This window comes from Pipistrellus hanaki (assembly GCF_964339955.1).
Source record: "Pipistrellus hanaki genome assembly, chromosome: 15".
Taxonomy (NCBI): domain Eukaryota; kingdom Metazoa; phylum Chordata; class Mammalia; order Chiroptera; family Vespertilionidae; genus Pipistrellus; species Pipistrellus hanaki.
In genome coordinates this window covers 38,975,938-38,995,234 of record NC_140517.1, presented here as the reverse complement: position 1 = coordinate 38,995,234, position 19,297 = coordinate 38,975,938, and the positions used below count along the sequence as shown (strand labels likewise).

Genomic DNA, 19,297 nt, shown 5'->3' with positions numbered 1-19,297 from the left:
ATCTGTCACAGAGACATCCTCAAGACATTGAACCACCAATCAGTGTGTGCCAAAGTGCCCTGAAGCCCACCCCTTCATGTTCCACCCTGGGTCCAACCCTCTCCTGTTCCTCCCCTTAAAAAGCCCCCCAGAGAGCCACGTGTTGCCTTCCCTCCATGTCCATCTGGAGGCAGCCCGGCTGGGTCCTCTTTCCCCTACCCACTCCTTCAATTCTGATTTCTCTACCTCTGTAATAAGTCCCGCTCATTACCGGGGAATAAACTTTACCAGGTACTTTAAAATGTCTTGGTGGTCAGTTTTCTGCGCCTCAAACCTTACACAAACAACGTAACAGACACAGACAAGAAATGGAAACAAAAGAGCACACAACCAAATAAATACTCACCCATCAGGAAAACCCCTGAGAGCTGCTACAGGGCACTTGGTAAAAGTGCGAGAGCTGTGACCCATCTCCAGAGATAGAAAAGATTCTTTTCCCTGTGGTACAAGCTCCTGCGGATCCCACCCCATGCCACCACCTGGACCATCATCCCCTGAGAGAAACCCTCCCAGCCTCAAATAAAGACATTTGACCTCAACCAGGAAAGCAGGGAGACCTTGCCCTATAGGGATGCACAGTCAGGGAGACAGCAGCCCATGGAAGTGGTATGTACAGAAGAGGCTCCAGGTAGCATACCCCATTCCAGGACATGCTGGGCCATGACAGTGAGACCACCTTAGATCCCGATTCTTAAACCAGCTATCTTGTATAATAAAAGACTAATATGCAAATCAAAAAAACAGCGGAATGATTGGTCGCTATGATGCTCACTAGAGGGTAGATGCTCAACACAGGAGCTGCCCAGATAGTCAGTGCACTCCCACAGGGGAGTGCCACTCAGCCAGAAGCCTTGAGCCGGCTCACAGCTTATGAGCACAGTGGTGGTGGCAGGAACCTCTCCCGCCTCCACAGCAGCGCTAAGGATGTCCGTCTGCCAGTCAGACATCTCCCGAGGCTCCCAGACAGCGAGAGGGCACAGGTTGAGCTGAGGGACCCCTCCAGAGTGCACAAATTTTGTGCCCTGGGCCTCTGGTGTTAGGCTAAAATAAAAGGCCAACGTGAAAAGCAACAAACATTTATTTGAAATCAAGCACAAGAATTGTGCTGTTCAAAAAGCACTGATTCAGGGAGAGTTCAACTAGTGTTTATTTATAAAGGGAAGGGGAACACTAATACCAACAGAGGGAAAGCATTTCTATTGGTGAAAGTAGTTCCTAGGGGTAAAAGAGACAGGAGAAGGGAGTTTTAAGAATTAGGGGGTCCTTGGGAAAGGGAAGTATGGTTTGGTTGGTTGGCGACTTGGAGCTGGCAAAAGGCATACATTCACAAAGAACAAAAGGCTCCACACACTAAGGGGAGAGGAAGACACCCATTCACAGAAAATAAGGGGAAAGCCTCAGAAGGTAGAGAAACAAAAGGGAGAAAAAGGGAAACCGATTTTCCCAGGGGGTAGAGAATTCTACCACTGATAGGGGAGAAAACAAGGGAGGGTCCCCACATGGGGAGCTCTGAGGCTGCTATAGTGGCCAATCAGAAGGGAATATCAGGATACAAAGAACTGCAGCCTTTATAAACCTTAGGGAAAAGGAGCTTAGTGGGCTACCTACTCCCTTTGGGACCCCCTCCCCACGTGGGAGTCTGTAGTTGTTTCCAAAAAATTTCCACCTTTCCATACACCATCTTTTGTCCAAGGCTTCATTCTTCAAATCCACCTGGATAAGAACCTGGGAAAGAAATCACCTTTGCATCCTGTTCAGAAGAAACCACACTTCAGTTTGGTTCCACGTTTCATTGGTGCGGATAAGCAAACATAGTGATGCTCATTCTAAGAATTTTTTTATCCCTAACTGGTTTGGCTCAGTGGATAGAGTATCAGCCTGCCAACTCAAGGGTCTCAGGTTTGATTCTGGTCAAGGGCATGTACCTTGGTTGCAGGCACATCCCCAGTAGGGGGCGTGCAGGAGGCAGCTGATCGATGTCTCTCTCTCATCGATGTTTCTAACTCTCCCTCTCTTCCTTCCTCTCTGTAAAAAATCAATAAAATATATTTTTTTGAAAAGAATGTTTTTAATTATCAGTCAGTCAGTCACCTGTCTAGGAGCCATAATATCTGCTTTCTTGCCATCTTCATAAACAGGGTTTTGTGGTCACAATTTCATTTTTGGCACAGTTCAAAAGTTACTTTACCCAGTTTTAGCATTCCCCCAAAATGTTTGAGGCATACAATGTGCAATGAGTTTATCTGGGATGGCAGTTTTGGCCCCATTAAAAATGGCTCCATGTGTCTATATATTTTATAGTTTCCTTTGCTGTGCAAGAGCCTTTTAGTTTGCTGTAGCTTCACTTGTTTATTTTTACTTTTGTTACCTTTCCTTTGGTGTCAGAGCGCCTATACTATGGGGGTAATTAAACCACAACCACAACAGCCGGTTTAGGAAACTTCTTCTTTTGGAAGCCATCCAGGACATTTATGGAAGATTTCTCCACAATCAGACTGTGTACAACTGGAGCAGGACCACCCAGGATGAAAATAAGGGTCGTCCTCAACAGAAACTTGCACATGTTTTGAAACACCACATGGACAGCCAGTGGTTCTCCAGAGATTTCATGATCTGTTCAGGGAGATACATGCTTATCTTTCCCAGTCATGCCCTCCACCACCAACTCCATGACATTGTCTTTTATAAGAAAAGTGATTCATCCTGGGGGAACATAGAGATAGTGCCAGGCTGGGGTCCTCTCAGGAGGGGTAATGACTGTAGGCCTAGCGGTCCTGCGTTTATAGCCACAGGAATGAGTAGTGCATCATCCTGCCCCCCCTTACATAGAGGAAGGACTGCTTACCCTTGAGCTTGTTTTCTTTGTCGACCTGGGTGCAGTGCTTTTATTACATTCAATGATGAGCCCAAACTAGGGCTGTCTCAACATGTCACTGCCAGTTGAGCACTTGGTATATGAGTAATGCAATTTTTTTTGTAATGGGTTTTTTAAAAGAAAGAAAAAAAGAAAGAAAAATTAAGAAAGAAAGAAAGAAAGAAAGAAAGAAAGAAAGAAAGAAAGAAAGAAAGAAAGAGGGAGGGAGGGAGGGAGGGAGGGAGGGAGGGAGGGAGGGAGGGAGGCAGGGAGGGAAGGAGGGAGGGAAGGAGGGAGGGAAGGAGGGAAGGAGGGAAGGAAGGAAGGAAGAAAGGAAGGAAGGAAGGAAGGAAGGAAGGAAGGAAGGAAGGAAGGAAGGAAGGAAGGAAGGAAAGCAATTTTCTTTTTTTACCACATCACCATCTCCATGGCCTCTAACTTCACCAAGAAAAGGCAGTGCGTTGTAGTTCTGAGAATATATACTTAGTGGTCAGAAAGATGTACCCAGATTCTGTCACCAAAGCTTCAGCCTCTGTGACATCAGACAAAAGCTTCCTGGTCCTTTTAAACTAGCATGTCCCTCCGGTCTCTAACTGAGAGGAGACCTGTGCAAAGAGGATCCAGTGTGACACTGGGAAGCAAGCAGGTGCCGAGCTAAGATAGGTTTCCCTTTTATTCACTAACTGAGCTTTTAAAAAAATTATTTTCAAATACATTGGACATTCAGTGTTATACAAGTTTCAGGTGCACAGCACTGTGGTTAGACATTTATATTACTTACAAAGTGATCCCAATAAGTCTAGGACCCACCTTCACGATACATAGTTATCACGATGTTATTGACTCTCTCCCCTATGCTGTACTTCACATCCCTGTGACGATTTTGTTGTCCACTAGTTTCTCTTCTTAATGTCTCACCTCGACTGCCACCAATGTCCCTGTCCCCAGTGGCTACCACATAGAACTCCCATGTCCTGCCCTGGGTGTATACAGCACTGCCCGGGATTCCCCCAGGTATTCAAACCTGTCATCCACGAGCCTCAGCCGGCACCCACTGCTCCACTCCACTGTGGTTCTACTCTGCCCACTTGTCTCCCATCCCAAGGACCACACCCATTGCCAACTCTAGGCCTTCACACCTGCTACTCCCATAACCAGAAACGTCCTCATTTCTCTTGGAGGCTCGAATTCTAAATGCCCACCAGGCTGGAGCTCATGTCCCATAACCAGTTACCATATGTTCAGGTTTCAATCCAAATACTCAGTCTCTGCCCTTTGGGAACTTAGGATCTAGTCAAGAAAAACAGACATACTATAGGTTAATAACTTGGAGAACTGTGGGTTTCATGGACTCAGGCTAGAACACAGCTAGCTTTGAGTCTCCACTGTCCCCCTCACTTGACAAATTAGCTTCTCATCTTAAAAATGGAAGTAGTATTAGCATCTAATGCACAGGGTGGTTGCAAAAACTGAATAAGGAAATGTGTGAAAAGGGCTTAGCACAGTGCCTGGAGCACATGGAAAAAAGTCTATCCTCAAAAACAGATAGTTAAGGCCTGTGAGCAGCAATGTGTGGCAGCCAGGATGTCAGTACACCTGGGTGCACTTTTATTCATGCTCTCACCAACATGGAGCATGGCCCACTCTCTCTGAGACCTTAGGAACTGAGAGATCAACGGGACACCACGGACAAGTAGGAGGGTGAAGTACAGAAATACAGGTTGGTAATTTAAGTGTCACGATCAAGATTAGACAACCAATTCTGCCCAGAGTCTGAGAGGAGATGGAGGAATGGTGAGGACACTGGAAAGCCTCCCTGTCCCCTTACGCAGGCAGGTTCACAGGCCCTGTGGTTCAGAGAGGGGCACAGGGACAGAAGACAAGGCTTTGCCAGCTGAGAGATGCTGGAAATGAAACTGGGTCCTGTACATTTCAGGGGCATAAAGTCAAATGTAATGAATTATGCCACCGTGTGAGATTCTTATAATACAGAGAATCTTGTATGATATAACTTCCTTCATATTAAGATCTTTCTTCTTAATGATAGACATAATTGCTGTTATTACTAAGATGCTTGAGATGATAAGAACATCAGAATAGAGTATCAAATGGCATGGCATATAGATTTGTTGTTATGTATTTCCTCTTCCAGTGTCTACAGAATTTTCCTCACCCAAATCTGCAGTACAACCCAGTGGTGTCAGTGTAATGTGTGGTTGCACCCTTTGAATACTCCCAGGCCTCCAGCTGGTGAGCTGTAATCACCTCTACATATGCCTCCACCTGATAAATCAACTTTTGGCTGATGTTACAGTTAACTTTTCTTAGATAGTAAAGATGTTTGTTTCTTCTCTTCTTCACACCCTGAGAGGTACAGGGTGTCATTTGGTTACTTAATATTAGAGATCAGTGTAGCTCAGTGGTTCTCAGCCATGGAAGACTGTACCACCTCCTCTCCGGTCTCCCCAGGACATAGGGTGATGTCAGAGGAAATGCTCTTCATACTGGGGCGTGGAGAGTTCTACTGGAATCTAGTGGGTAGAGGTCTGGAATGGTGCTAATCATCCTACAGTACCCAGGACAGCCCCAACAAGAACTACTGGCCCCAAATACCACTGTTGAGGAGATGGAGAGCTCTGCTCCTGCCCTGCCCCCAATGATCCTGCCCCCTCTCCCTGCTGTTCTCACCTCTCCTGACCCTGTCTGCCCCCAGTCTCCTCCTCTTGCATCTTCAGTTCCAGAGCTTCTGAACCTGCATGTGCTTTTCCTCCAAGGTCAGCACTAATCTCTCAACAATCCCGCCCCTTTCTCTCCTCCTCTAGCAGGGACACTCCACTAGAGGGCGCTCACGCTCCTGCTTCAGCTTCTGTGGATCTTTCCATCACCTGAGACCAATGAATGCAAGTGTTTTTAAGCCACAAACCCAGCCCTCAATTACTCCTTAGATTTGCTCAGAGCGATGCTCCTGGGACAAACAACAGGGTCTCCAGGGAAGAACCTCACATTACAGGACGTGTCAGCATAGACTAGTGACATGGAACCAACCCCGGGAACCCAAAGCATTAAGCAGAAAGATGAACAGTGTAAGCTGGGCACTGAGGACCCTGGAGCATGGCCCACTCTCTCTGAGACCTTAGAGGGTTTGGGGGCTGGGTTAGAAAGGTGCAGGGATTAAGTAAAACAACAATAACAAAAAACCACCCCCAAAACGAATATTTCCCCCAGTGCCCACTCTCCCTGTGAGTGGGCACTGGGGGAAATGACAGTGAATCCATGGCCCTAAAGGATTGGATCACTCCTCTGACCTGTCCCTGCCCTCCCCACAGTAGATTCACACAGCAGCACAACTTCTTTGAGACCTTGCAGTTCCTCCCACTAGAGAGGAGTGTGCTCCCTCTCCCCCATTTGTCCCCAGGTGAGCTGCAGGCTTGCTCAGGCTGATGGGCTGCATAAGGAGAGGTCTGGGTCAGTTCCAGCCATGTTTTCTCCCAATCTGCTGCAAGAAGGGTGCCTACTGGGCGACTAGGATGGAGACGGACCCTCTGCAGATGGACTGGGGACAACAGTCATCCCACCCAGGATCCACACCACCTGTAAAACATGGGGGAGCTGTCCCCCTGCACCCTCTTTACCAGTCCTGAGGACAAGGGACACATTCTTTTTTTTTTTTAATTGAATTTATGGGGTGACATTGGTTAATAAAATTACGTAGGTTTCAACTGAACATTTCTATAATATATTATCTGTAGATTGTATTGTGCGTTCACCAGCCAAAGTCAAGTTTTTTTCCATCACCATTTATTCCCCTTTTACCCTCTTTCCCCTACTCATCTTTCCCTTTGGTAATAATCATCATACTGTTGTCTGAAAATGTTCGGTTTGGGGGTGGTTTTTTGTTGTTGTTGTTGTTGTTTTACTTAATCCCTGCACCTTTTTCACCCAGCCCCCAACCCCCCCCCCTCCTCTGTATTTATGAGTCTCTTTCTATTTTGTTTGGAGGGCTTTTTTTTTCATTAGATTCCATAGATAAATGGAACCATATTGTATTTGTCTTTCTCTGGTGGCTTATTTCACTTAACATATAATCTCCAGGTCCATTCCTGCTATTGTAAAGAGAGAAATAGAAACATCTATGATGGGAGAGAATCATTGATTGGCTTCTGCTGCCTTCTGCTGCCAACTGGGGATTGAGCCCACAACCTGGGCATATGCTCTGACCCAGAATCGACACGTAACCACTGAGCCACACCAGCTGGGCTGTACCACAGCTTTTTCATCCATTCATCTATTGATGGACAGTTGGACTCCTTCCAAATCTTGGCTATTGTAAATAGTGTTGCAACGAACATAGGGTTCCATAAATTCTTTCGAATTAGTGTTTTGGGTTTCTTCAAATACATTCCCAGAAATGGAATTAGTGGACTAAAGGGCAGTTCCATTTTTAACTTTTGAGGGACCTGTATACTGCTTTTCACAGTGGCTGCGCCAATCTCTATTCCCACCAACAGTACACAGGTGTCCCTTTTCTCCACCAACACTTGGTTGTTGACTTAATGATAGTCATTTGGACAGGTGTGAAGAAATATCTCACTGTGGTTTTAATTTGCATCCCTCTGATGATTAGTAACGTTGAGCATCTTTTCATATATTGATTGGCCATCTGTATGTCCTCTCTGGAGTAGTATCTATTCAGGACCTTTGCCCATTTTTAAATCGGGCTGTTTGGGTTTTTTTGGTGAAGGACACTTTCTGATGAACATGTCAGATATGTGCCCCAGGGACTCAGCTCCTCCAAACTTAAGTCATAGAGGGGCCCGACAGGTCAGGCAGGGACCAATCAGCATGCAGGACCAGGCTGGGGCAAACTCACCTTCCACGGGCAGTGTCCCCAAGACATACTCTGGGAGAGGAGATTGGCAGAGCCCCCAATGAACCTCATGTCGCCACTTCCCTTAGAGCTCACTGCCCCCATAGCCTTTGAGATGATGGGCAGCTTGTTCAATCTCCCTCACCCTTCTCTTTGCTTCTCTCCATTCCTCACCCCAAGTCCTGCACTGTCCCCAGGTTTCTCTCCATCCCACTGAGCACTATCCACAGGCACCTCCCTGACTCAGAATCTCCCAACCTCTTGCTGCCTCCCTGAGAGCCCTCCTCAGAGATGTGGTTGGATTGATGGTCCTCTCTGGAGAGGCCTGAGGGACTGAGTGAGAGCTCAGTCATCAGTCACCTGCCTAGATGGGAACATTGAGTGCTCCTCTTCTGGGACCTCAGCTCTGTTCCTTTTCTGGATAAGACCCCTCCACTTTCCACAGTGAACAGGGATCCATCCTGTGCTCAGACTGGCAGTGCTGAGGTGGACCAGTTATACTCTGCAGACAAGTGTGGAAAGAGGGAGTGGAGTTCACTAGGATGACTGAGTTGTGAGAGGAGCTGAGGCCTGTGGAGGAGAGAGGTCAGCACCACTGGAGAGTCCCATAGGCACTGGATGTTGTATTCTAGCTTAGCGCGCCCCCTGAAGTTGTGTGATTTATGCCCACATGTGTGCAGCTACCCACATGAAGTTAGGAAGAGTGTAAGGGCAGCTTCCTTTCAAGTGGAGTTCAGAGATATGCAGTTTCCTGGGCCCCTGAATAAAGGGAGATCCCAGCAGGAGTGCCTCCTGGGCCCTGAGAGGTTCAGGGAAAGGACAAGGACAGGTGCCCACATGGCCAACCTCTGCAGGGATGGCTGGGTGTCCAGGATCCCTGTTGCCTAGTTAAGTGAAAGCCATTCCCTGGAGACTGAGGATTGGGGGTTGCTGCCCAGGAGGGCAAAGCCTGCAGGAGCTGGAATAGGCATGGAGAGTGTGAGATGGCCCATGACTTTGGGGTTTACCTCTAGCATGAATCCGCCTGGGCTGCTATCCCCTATGAACAGGTGTGCCGGGGTGCATCTTCTGCGGTAATGGTGAAACCTCATTTGGAGAGAGATCTTGTCCTGCATGGGTTCCTCTATCCTTGAGTCTCAGCACAGGGGGTCCCTGTCTCTACAGCAGAATCATGTCCCTGATTGACACATTGCCTTTTAGGAGGCACCTCTCAGGTAGGCTGACGTGTGGTGCGGTCTGTAGATGAGGGTGGAACCTGCGTGGAGACTGTTCCTTCATTGCAGGCTTCACCTTGTCCCAGGTCTCAGCATGGGATCTGGGCTCTCTGATCTCTTTCCTTCCACCTCTGGACAAATTGGTTTGAGTGCATTTCATTTCTATCTTACCTCCTGTCTATTTCCATTGTCCATGTCAGAGTCTAGGCGCCATCTACACAACCCCCTTGAGGAGGCACAGAGCTCAGATTCCTGGGAGCTAATCAGGTGCTCCCACTGATCATTTCACGACCACTGCCCATCCTCTGAGGAACTCGGCATTGCCTCCACTGTGGAGATGGTGCAACTGAGACCAAACAGAGATGCGTTCTAGTGTGGAATGTGATCTTGAGTCAACAATACTGACAATGTCTGTTCACATTTTTGAGCATGTATTGACTCAATGCGAGTCTTCTAAGACTTTCCACCTTTGTCACTGACTAATCACAAGGAACCTATTTAGAAAGTGCATCATAGCTATCATTTTCAGATAAGAAAAAATTTATCTAGCCTGGAAGGTGTGGCTCAGTGGTTAAGTGTTGACCTATGAACCAGGAGGTCACAGTTCCATTCTCAGTCAGACACATGCCCAAGTTGGGGCTCAATCTCCAGTGTGGAGTGGGCAGGAGGCAGCCAACCAGTGATTCTCTTTCATCCTTGAAGTTTCTATCTCTCTCCCTCTCCTTCCCTTTTTGAAATCAATAAAAATATAGTTTTTTAAAAGAAAAAATTATTCAGAACTTAATAGCATAGAGGAAGGGAGGAGGATTACCCATAATACACATTCAGCTTGAAGGGGTCACTTTTGCTGGAACTGACGGGGTTGAAGACCTCACACTGATAACCCCCAGTGTCCTCCCTCTTGACGGGGTCAATAGTGAGGATGCTGTTGTCCCGGGAAAGCTTCATCCTGTCCATGTGAGGTAGAATCTGGTTCTTGAAGAGCCACCGGATGGAGATATCCGTGTCATTTGTGAGGCAGGTCAGGACCGCGGGGTCCTTATTCTCTGTGACGGTGGCATTGCTGGCTCGGACGGCGGGCTTCCTCACTGACTCTGTGGAGAAACAGAGGAGGTGACTGACTGAGAATGGGCTCCTTCCTCAGAGATGTCAGCCACTCACAGTCCACGGTGAGCTTTATAAAGGTCACCAGAAGGTGGCCCTGACCTCTGCAGGATATTTTGTTCAGGTGACAATGTGTAAGAGGGGGCTGCACCTCTTCTTTGACCCCAGATCACCCCAGAATGATCCCTGTGGACATCTCTGTATAAGCAACACCAGGAACACCTTTTCAACCCATGTCTCCTACAGCCTCATTCTCAGGTGGAGCTTTTTCTGAGCAGGGCAGACAGGGGCCAGTCAGCATGGAGGGCCAGGCTGTGTCCTGCGACCTCAGCCCATGTGTCCTGCATCCTCAGCCCATATGTCTGTGACCTCATTCTCATGTGGAATTTTTTAAACAAACTTTTTGATCCTTTTCTAGAACTTTCTTTGATTTCAAAAAAGATCATCTCTGTTCCTCATGTAAACTTCATGCATGTTGGGAAAGGCAGGCTTACTACCTCTGTCCATTTCTGGGGCCAGGGAAACTTTACAGAAGTGAAAAGGTATTTAACTCTTGTTAAATAATTTATTAGGCAATAAAAACAGCCCAATCCAGTTTTCATGAACTTGGACCTGGAAATGTTCCATCTAAAGGATTTCTCAATCTGAACAGGACTGTGATTGGATATTGCCATGAAGGACATCTCTATAGAGAAGAGGTTTTAACAAAAGGCAGAGACTGTAGGAATAGAAGAAAATTATCTGATATGCTAAAGGCCACACATAAAAGCTCATAGCTAACATAACTCTCTGTGGAGAAACTCAGAAAACATTACTAAGGTCATGAACAAGACACTGATGTTGCTTTCACCACTTCTCGAAGCTTAGCTGGAGCAATAAGGCAAGAAGATGAAATAAAAGGCATACAAATTAGAAAGGAAGAAGAAAAATTATGTCTTTTAACAGATGACATAATTTTAGATGTAGAAAACCTAAATATTCCACATATAGGTAAAAAACTGTTAGAACTAATTAATTCAGTGAAGTTGAAAGAGGCAAAAATCAACACTCATCATCATTTCTATTTCTTTACAACAATGAACAATCTCAAAATGAAATTAAGAAAACAGTTCCATTTACAATAGCATCAAAAAAATAGAATACTTAGGAATAAACTTAACCAATATATGGGAGATGTATACATGGAAAACTACCAAACATATTTGAGAGGAAACGAATAAATGGAAAGACATCCATGTTCATGGATTGGAAGACCCTTCCCCACAACTACCTACATATTTGATGCAATCTCCATCAAAATCCCAATGATTTTTGGGGGGCAGAAATAGAAAAATCCTTTCTAGAATTCATATGGAATTTTAAGGGCCCCGAGTGGTTGCAAAGATCTTTAAAAAGAAGGAAGATATTGGAAGTCTCATACTTCCTGATTTCAAAACTTACTAAAGAGCTAAAGTAACCACAATAGTGTGTCACTGGCATAAAGACAGACATATAGTCCATGTAATAATACAACAGAGACCCTGAAATAAAAACCTCTGTTATGTGATCAAATGATTACAATAAAGGAGGCAAAGCCATTCAATGGAAAAAGGACAGTCTTTTCAATAAATGGTGATGAATAATTTTATCCACAAGGAAATGAATGAAGTGGACCATTGTCTTATACTGTGAACAAGAATTAATTCAAAATGGATTTAATTCTAAAGGTAGGACCTAAAACTATAAAACCCAAAAGAAAATATAGAGGGATGCTTAATGACATTGGATTTGGAAATTATTTCTTGACTATGACACTAAGAACACATGCCTCCCAAAAAAAAAGAATAGAAAAAAAAAAAAAAACTAATAAACTGGACTTTATAAAAATGAAAAACTGTTCATCAAAGGACACAATCAACAGAGTGAAAGATGACCTATGGAATGAAGGAAAATACTTTGTAAATCATATATAGGATGAGGGGTTAATATCCAGAATATGTAAAGATCTCCTACAACTCAACAACAACAAACCAATTAACCAAGGTTGAAAAATGGGCAAAACACTTGAGTAGACATTTCTCCAGAGAAGATTTACAAATGGCCAATAAGCCCAGGAAAAGACACTTAACATCACTATCACTAGGAAAATACAAATCAAGACTCTTGGGGTTGAAGTTGTTGCTAGTGATGTTGGGTGTGGGTAACTCTGCTGTTCAGGTAACAAAGAGAACACTGCTCTGTGTGATACCTTTCCTTCCTCCAAAGGAATTAGAGTTGGACCTCTCATCTCTCAGCCAACTTAAGTCTTCATATGAGTAAAGCAGGGGGTGGGGAGGGGAGAGAGAGAGGGGCAGAAAGTAAAGCAGGCCAGTATATCGCAAGATAAACACATGGGGATCAAACTCTTTATCTGGGGAAAAGTAAAGACTTTCTCATGTGTCCATTAACTATCTTTGATCATGGGAAGACACAGGATGGGGAGCTAGAGACCACTCGGCACTTCTCCTGGTTCTTCACTGAACGGCTGACTGCCTGGCTGACCAGGGATCATTTCTTCCAGCAGCACAGACCTCCATCACCCAGCTGAAGTGTGTCTCTATGAGGCTCCATTTCCCAGGACATCCTAGAGACTGGGTTGGAGCAGAAATTACATGGAAACCAAGAGCAAGCTGGTGGTCAGTTGACTACTCAGGCCCCGGGGCCAAAAGCTAGGTTAGGCCTTCCCAGGTGAGTGTGACTGACATGAGCCAGTGATCCAATAAATGACAGAGCAGAATCCAAGGATTCAGCTAGAAACTAGTGAAGGGACAGACAGGAACTGACTGTGGCAGCAGAACCATGTGTTCTGCCCTTGGTCATTCTCCCTCTGATGAGGGAAGGGAAGGACTTGTGCAGATGCAGATGCAAAAGGGGTGATGGATAGTAAGAGGGGAGCATGGATTGCTGACATTCTGGCCCTTATGGACTATTTGTATTTGGTGTTTATGAGAGAAACTTGAAAGGAACTTAAAATATTTCATATGTGAAAAATATTATTAATACCTAGGAGCCTAAGACCAATAGCAAGAAAGACTATTCTCTCTCTCGTTATTGCTCCTTCTCACCTAAGGATATTTTTCCCATTGATTTTTAGAGAAAGTAGAAGGGAAGGAGACAGAGAGAGAGAGAAAGAGAGAGAGAGAAAGAGAGAGAGAGAGAAACATCAATGTCAGAGAGACACATTGATTGATTTCCTCCTACATGTGCCCCAACTAGGGCCAGAGATCAGGCCTGCAACCAAGGTATATGCCCTGTCTACTGAGCAAAACCATAGATCAATGCTCTGTCCACTTTGAGCAAAACCAGCCAGGGCAGGAATAACTATTTCTCTAGAGAGCAACAAAGGGCCTGAGACATGGGTCTCAGCCCCTAGATGGACAAGGAGCCTGTCCCATGTGACCAGAATTCCAAGGATTCGGCAGCCAGGTTCCAGTCTCTGAAGAGATTTGGAATCATTCCTTCATTTGTTCACCATTTATTTCTTCCTAATTCATCAAAAGCAATTGGGTGTTTGTTACACGTAGGTCCCTGAACTAGTTGCAAATGTAGAGTGAGGAGTGAGAAAGCAAAGTCCGTTCTACATCCAGTGGGAGTGACACCAACACACAGGGAGCAAATAAGTGGTTTCAAGTTCAGTGCAGGGAGGGAATGCAGGGAGGCGTGAATCAGCCACCTGAGGGGAAGGCCTGGGCGTTCCCAGCACTAACTCTGATTGTTACTGCAGGGAATTTCGTTTTGGCATAAAAACAGATTAATTCTCCATTACTTTTCCTTCCCCAGACCAGAATCACTCCCTCTGTGCTAAGGACCCCTAAAAAGAAAGGATCTGAAACAATGGCCCTAGACCAGTGGTTCTCAACCTTTCTAATGCCGCGACCCTTTAATACAGTTCCTCATGTTATGGAACTGTTATGAATCGTAATGTAAATATCTGCATTTCCGATGGTCTTAGGCGACGCTGCTAGCAGTTCTCAACCTGTAGGTCACAACCCACAGGTTGAAAACTGCTGCTGTAGAGCCTACGACCATCAGAAAACATAGATATTTACATTACGATTCATTAACAGTAGCAAAATTACAGTTATGAAGTAGCAACGAAAATAATTTTATGGTTGGGAGTCACCACAACATGAGGAACTGTATTAAAGGGTTGGGGCATCAGAAAGGTTGAGAACCACTGCCCTAGACTCTAGAGAACCACAGACACCTAATAGGCCCCTGGGGTGGAGGAGAGGACTGGGCTCTGGCTGCAGACAGACCTCAGGTGACTCTGATCAGCTTCTCATGATCTGTGGGACTCTGCTTTAGTGACTGTATTTCCCTGTGTCTCAGTTTTCTCTCAGTGTAGGAGGATGAGTATTTGACTGCCAGGTTGTCAGCAAATAAACCCTAAAATATTAACAGCACCTGACCTAAATCCTGAGCTGATCCCTGGTGGATGAGGAGCCCCCCCAAGCATCGTCTCTCCTCTTTTCCTCCCTGGGGATGCTGACCTTTCTCTGGACTCATCTAAATCCCCCAGGGAAGTTGGCCAAATACCTGGCCACCTTGTCCATCTGTGCTCTCCACACACTGTCTCAGATGAAGGGCCAGGCTCCCTCCTCGCCCAGATGTGGCTCATGGGGCTGAGCTCTAGCTGGTGACTAGCTCAGGAGCCTTGTGACTTGGGCACCTGGGAAGTAATTGCTCCAGGTCAGCCTTGCCCACAAACCAAACCCAACATGGCATGGACTCCCCAACGTCCCTGGAGTAAGAAGCCTGGGATCAAAGGTCTGGGGAGGGACTGACTGGGCTGAACTTCTGTGTAAGGATCGTAGGGGCCCCAGAGTCCATGCCCTGACTGATCCCTGCAGAACCTGTCCCAGGGTCATGGTTATGGGGAGGGGCCCAGGGGCCTGGATGAGACTGATCTCCCTTTGCTGAGTCACTCCCATCAGACTGGTCTTCTCTCTGTGGAGAATGTGTGCAGAGCTGGAATCCAGGAAGGGAACTCTGATCTTAGGAAGTTTGTCTCCACTGTGTGTGTCCTGCACTAAATGCCCAAACCCAACCTGTGACATGAGGCAGAGGGGGATTATGGCAGAGATCAGGGCTGTCAGTCCCATGTGTGAAGTAGAATTCACTCCACCCGACACCCAGAGGACAGAGAGCAATCACTCACGGTATATACGGAGCTGTCCAGTTACTATTTCACCTTGAAAATTTCCTTTTATGGCTAGTAGAGTGTAGTATCCTGTGTCCTTCAGGGTGGCCTTCTTCAACAGCAGGGATCCATTGGGGTATATTGTCTCTCGTTGGCTGTATGCAGGTCCTGGGTGTATTTCTTGAGCATCTATTACATATGATGCAATTTGGTGGTTGCTGTCCACACTTTGCCCTTTGAACCAGACATAGCCTCCAAGAAACCCAGGCAGATTGTCGACACGGAGAAGCACTTCCTTCCCTTCGGCAGCATTGGGCGGCACTGATTCAATAGTGAGCTGGGCAGTGGTGGGCAGGCTCCAGAAGGTTAGGAGTGAGGCTAGGAGGGAAGAGAGAAATTGACCAATATGTCTCTTCATCTCTCAGCCTTGGTGTGTGTGTGTGTGAGTGTGTGTGTTTGTGTGTGTGTGTGTGTGTGTGTCCGTCTCCTGTGATCAAGGTCAGCAGCATGGCCACCAATACTTCAGCACCTCTGAACCTGTTATTTCCTGTGCTTTGAATACTGTTACTCAAATGCCCTCAGACCCCTGCTGACACTCAGAGGTGTCTTTGGGAGACCCCTTCCCTGATCACCTCCTGTAAAGACCTCTGTCTTCACTTTTTGACCTGTCCCTGGGCTGTTTCCTGCATGGCACTAGGGGGGACCTGACATCACATCTAGATCTTTCCTTGTCTGCCTTCTCGCATAGAACATGACCTTCCTGCAGGGCAGAGACTTGTCTGATCTTGTTGCATCCCAGTGCCTGCAACAGGCTGTAAGTGCCTGTGGGTAAATAAGTGAGTGTTGCAAGGTCCTGCACCTCCTGGGATGTACAGCTCATTTCTGAGCTTCGTGGTAAGGTTTAGCATCCCTGGTTAAGTTTTTTGCCCCCTGACATATTGTGATTATTGTCATTGGTTTCTAAAACTTATTGTTCTAAAAACACACAGCAGCCGAAACAGGTTTGGTGTCAGCCTATGGATCAAAAGGTCCTGGGTTCAATTCCGGTCAAGGGCATGTACCTTGATTGCGGGCACATCCCCAGTAGGCGGTGTGCAAGAGGCAGTTCGGTGTTTTTAACTATCCCTCTCCCTTCCTCTCTGTAAAAAAATCAATAAAATATATATTTTTTTAAAAAAAAAAAAAAACAGAAAGAAAAAAAAACAGCAGTCAAGGTGTTCCTGCCCCTCACCACTTCTAGATCATAGGATTGTCCTGCTGCTAAGCCCCCTCCTCTGTTCCCCTGTCCTCTATCCTCAGGTCCAAACAGAAGCCCTCTGTCCCCTCTCAGAGCGCTGCGCTCCCCAGGAGAACACAGCCAGTCTCTGTCTCCCCTTTCCCTGTCCACCCCAGGGATTGTCCCCTCCTTACCGGCCAGCAGGAGCCCCTGCCAGGGGACGCACCGTCTGTGAGCAGGGGCTGAGGGGGACTCCATAGTGTCTGCTGTCGGTTCTGTCCCTCCCTCTGTGAGAAGAGCTTGGGCCCAGGAACACTCCCAGGCACCTCTGTTCTGGTTGCGTAGGATCTGCCGTCCTTTCTTTCAGTGCATTGAACCTCCTCCCAGGGCAGGAATGCTTCCCGGTCACGTGGGAGGGGGCGGGGTCTATCCCTAGGACTCTCCTTCTCCCTTCCCTCTCATTCTTAAGTCCCCTGAACCCTCCTTCCCTTTTCCTTCTGTCTACTTTTCTGTTTCCTGGGAACTGCTGAAGCTTCGGTTTCTTTAGCTATGATTATCCACCACACACAGACAAACAGACACACATGTCCTATTGGAACAAGCACAAGCCTGGAATGTTGGGGGTGTCTGGGTCTCACGCATCCCCTAGAGCCCCCTCTCATCATTTGGGATTTTTCCTTCAGAGCAGGAGCCTAGAGGCTGCATCAGGAACTCTTGTCACAGGGATGTCATCTCCATTGTGCATGTGAATCACCTGTGGAACTTAGTAAAGATTGTGATGCCCAGATGGCACCGTAGAAGCCCTGCTTCAACAACTGCCCAGCTAAGGTGGGTGCCCGCCAGGCTGAGACCCATGAGATGTGGGTGGGGCAGCTGCTCCTCCTCTCCTATGCACAGAGAGGATCTCCAGATCCTGTTCAAATGCAGATTCTGACTGGACAGGTGTGCGGTGGACCTGAGACTCTGCACACAGGAGAGGCCTGGGGTCTTTCACCAACACAAAAAGCTACAGGAGGCCCCAAACCTGGGAATTTCTTCCATTTGTGACACAGAAACCCAGCTCGGCACCAGCTCTTCCCTGTGTTCTCAAATGCGCTGGAAAGGTTGGATTTCCTCCCAGCAGGAAGGCCACAGAGGTGACTCTGTGGTGAGAAAGGAGTCAGCTGAATGATGATAGGGGAGGGGAGGGGAACCCTTCTCTATCTCCAGCTGTCACCTGTGTGGCCCCTGCTTCCCGGACAGGACTAGGTGTTTCAGAAGGACCTGAAGTTCCCGGGATGAAGGTGTAGGTGTCCTTTGTGTCCTCTCAAGTGAGGATTGTGCTCGGTGGTCAGATGGCTGTGGGTTCCCTGGTCCTCAGACTCAAGGTTTCAAGGAGACCCTCCTTCTATGTGCCCATTGGCTGAGCTGTGGCTCAGGGCCTGTCCAAGTGCTCCCTGGTGGTCCGAGCAGCCTCTGTCCCTCCTCTGCCTGGGGGGCTTTCCTGTGGTCACCCTGCCTTCCTCATGGGTGGTGCCAGTCATGGGGTGGAGGAGCAGCACTGAGGCCCCTGCGAGCAGGTGCTACAAGAGCCCTAGAAGGAGCCAGGAACTAGGGAAGAGCCCAGAGGCCTATTGGATCAGGGGATGGAAATCAGGCTTTTCTGCACCTCCTTAGCCAAAGCCAGGTTCTTGTGTGCATTTCCGGTGTGCTGTCTGTGTGTCTCAATGTTGCCACCTGGAGGTCATGAAGGAAACCTGCAGCCAATGTCAGGGACAGAGCCAGGGATGCTGACCAGGCTCCAGATGCTGAGAGCTGACCCTGAGGCGTGGGAGAGGTGGATTCTGACCTCCAGGCTGAGTGGCCAGTCACAGTGGTTCTCAGGCTGCCTGACTTCATCCAAAGGGCAGGATGACCACGGGGAGAGGACAGGCGTTGTGCAGAGGAGTCCTGATGCAGTGTCAGGAGAACTCTCCCCCCAGGGGAATATACTATTTTCGGAGGAGCTCCTTATCCCCGAGATTTCCAAGGTGAGGGGTCTCTTGAGGCTTACAGGAGAGTGTGCCAGCCTGAAGGACTGATCCTGAGAATGTCCTGTGTGTCCCCATCACAGCATTGGGGCACTGCATCCAAGTCATCTGTGTACCTGTCTGTCATCTGCTCTAGACCTCCCCACAAGGTCCAGGATCTGGAGCAGATCCATGAGAATTGTCAACCAAGGAATCCTGTGGGTCCCTCTGTTAGGGGAGAGGAGGTCCCCTCTGAGATGGAAGAACCCCCAGATCCTGGGTTCTCCTGTCCTATCCTGCATGGGAAGTCCCCCTTGTTCTCCAAAACACCATGGGCTAGTGAGATGTCTCTAGGGACCACGGGAAAGTGTCCCATCGACCAGGTACCTTAGCAATGGGAGTCGTCCCCTTTGAGGTTAGGATGGGCTCCCTTTTCCCATGGTAGTAACTCCACCTGGGATTTCTGCCAGGTCAGGGCTCTGTGAGAAGAGGAAGGATATAGACTGCTGCCCGTGTCCTGGAGAGAGGAGACATCCCTCACATGGTAGGGATGGGGGGGGGGGCTGTAATATTTGGGAAATGAATGGGGGTCAGGATGTTATAGGACCTTGAGTGCCTGGTCTTTTGTGTATCAATATCAAGGAACTGAGCACTGAACCCAGCACACTTTCAAGTAGATAGAGTTTATTGGGGGGTGTGGGGAAAGCTTGTGCACAATGGAATCAACCAGAAAAGAGAAGTGGAGCTCCCCAAGGGGTTCCTATAAATGGTTTATATGGGGGCCTTGTGGTGGGTGCAGGGCTTGGGCATGAGGTCAGCTGTCCCATGAGCCTCATCTGGTGGTGGCTGGTCCC

At 47.5% G+C, this 19,297-nt stretch overlaps 1 protein-coding gene across 2 annotated transcripts; it reads right to left on the bottom strand.

Moving 5' to 3' along the window:
- Window positions 1-1,192: 1,192 nt before the first annotated feature.
- Window positions 1,193-16,853, bottom strand: LOC311633077 (cell adhesion molecule CEACAM21-like). 2 transcript variants are annotated; one of them, XM_084905305.1, is made up of 4 exons: window positions 16,650-16,852; window positions 15,258-15,617; window positions 9,786-10,068; window positions 1,193-1,752 (listed from the first exon to the last, which is right to left on the bottom strand). In XM_084905305.1, exons 1-4 carry the CDS (start codon window positions 16,711-16,713, stop codon window positions 1,743-1,745), a joined length of 717 nt encoding a protein of 238 aa, XP_084761431.1. In that variant the 5' UTR covers window positions 16,714-16,852; the 3' UTR covers window positions 1,193-1,742. The 2 variants fall into 2 exon arrangements, with proteins under 2 accessions (XP_084761431.1, XP_084761432.1); XM_084905306.1 differs by lacking the exon at window positions 1,193-1,752 and having other exon boundaries at window positions 3,526-10,068; window positions 15,291-15,617; window positions 16,650-16,853.
- Between the last annotated feature and the right edge of the window lie 2,444 nt (window positions 16,854-19,297).

Coding starts and splice junctions, on each gene's coding strand:
- LOC311633077 (XM_084905305.1), bottom strand. CDS start 16,713: ATGGAGTCCCCCTCAGCCCCTGCTCACAGACGGTGCGTCCCCTGGCAG. Junction 15,618..16,649: donor GCAGGGGCTCCTGCTGGCCG/GTAAGGAGGGGA, acceptor CTTCCCTCCTAG/CCTCACTCCTAACCTTCTGG. Junction 10,069..15,257: donor TGGACAGCTCCGTATATACC/GTGAGTGATTGC, acceptor GTTTCTCCACAG/AGTCAGTGAGGAAGCCCGCC.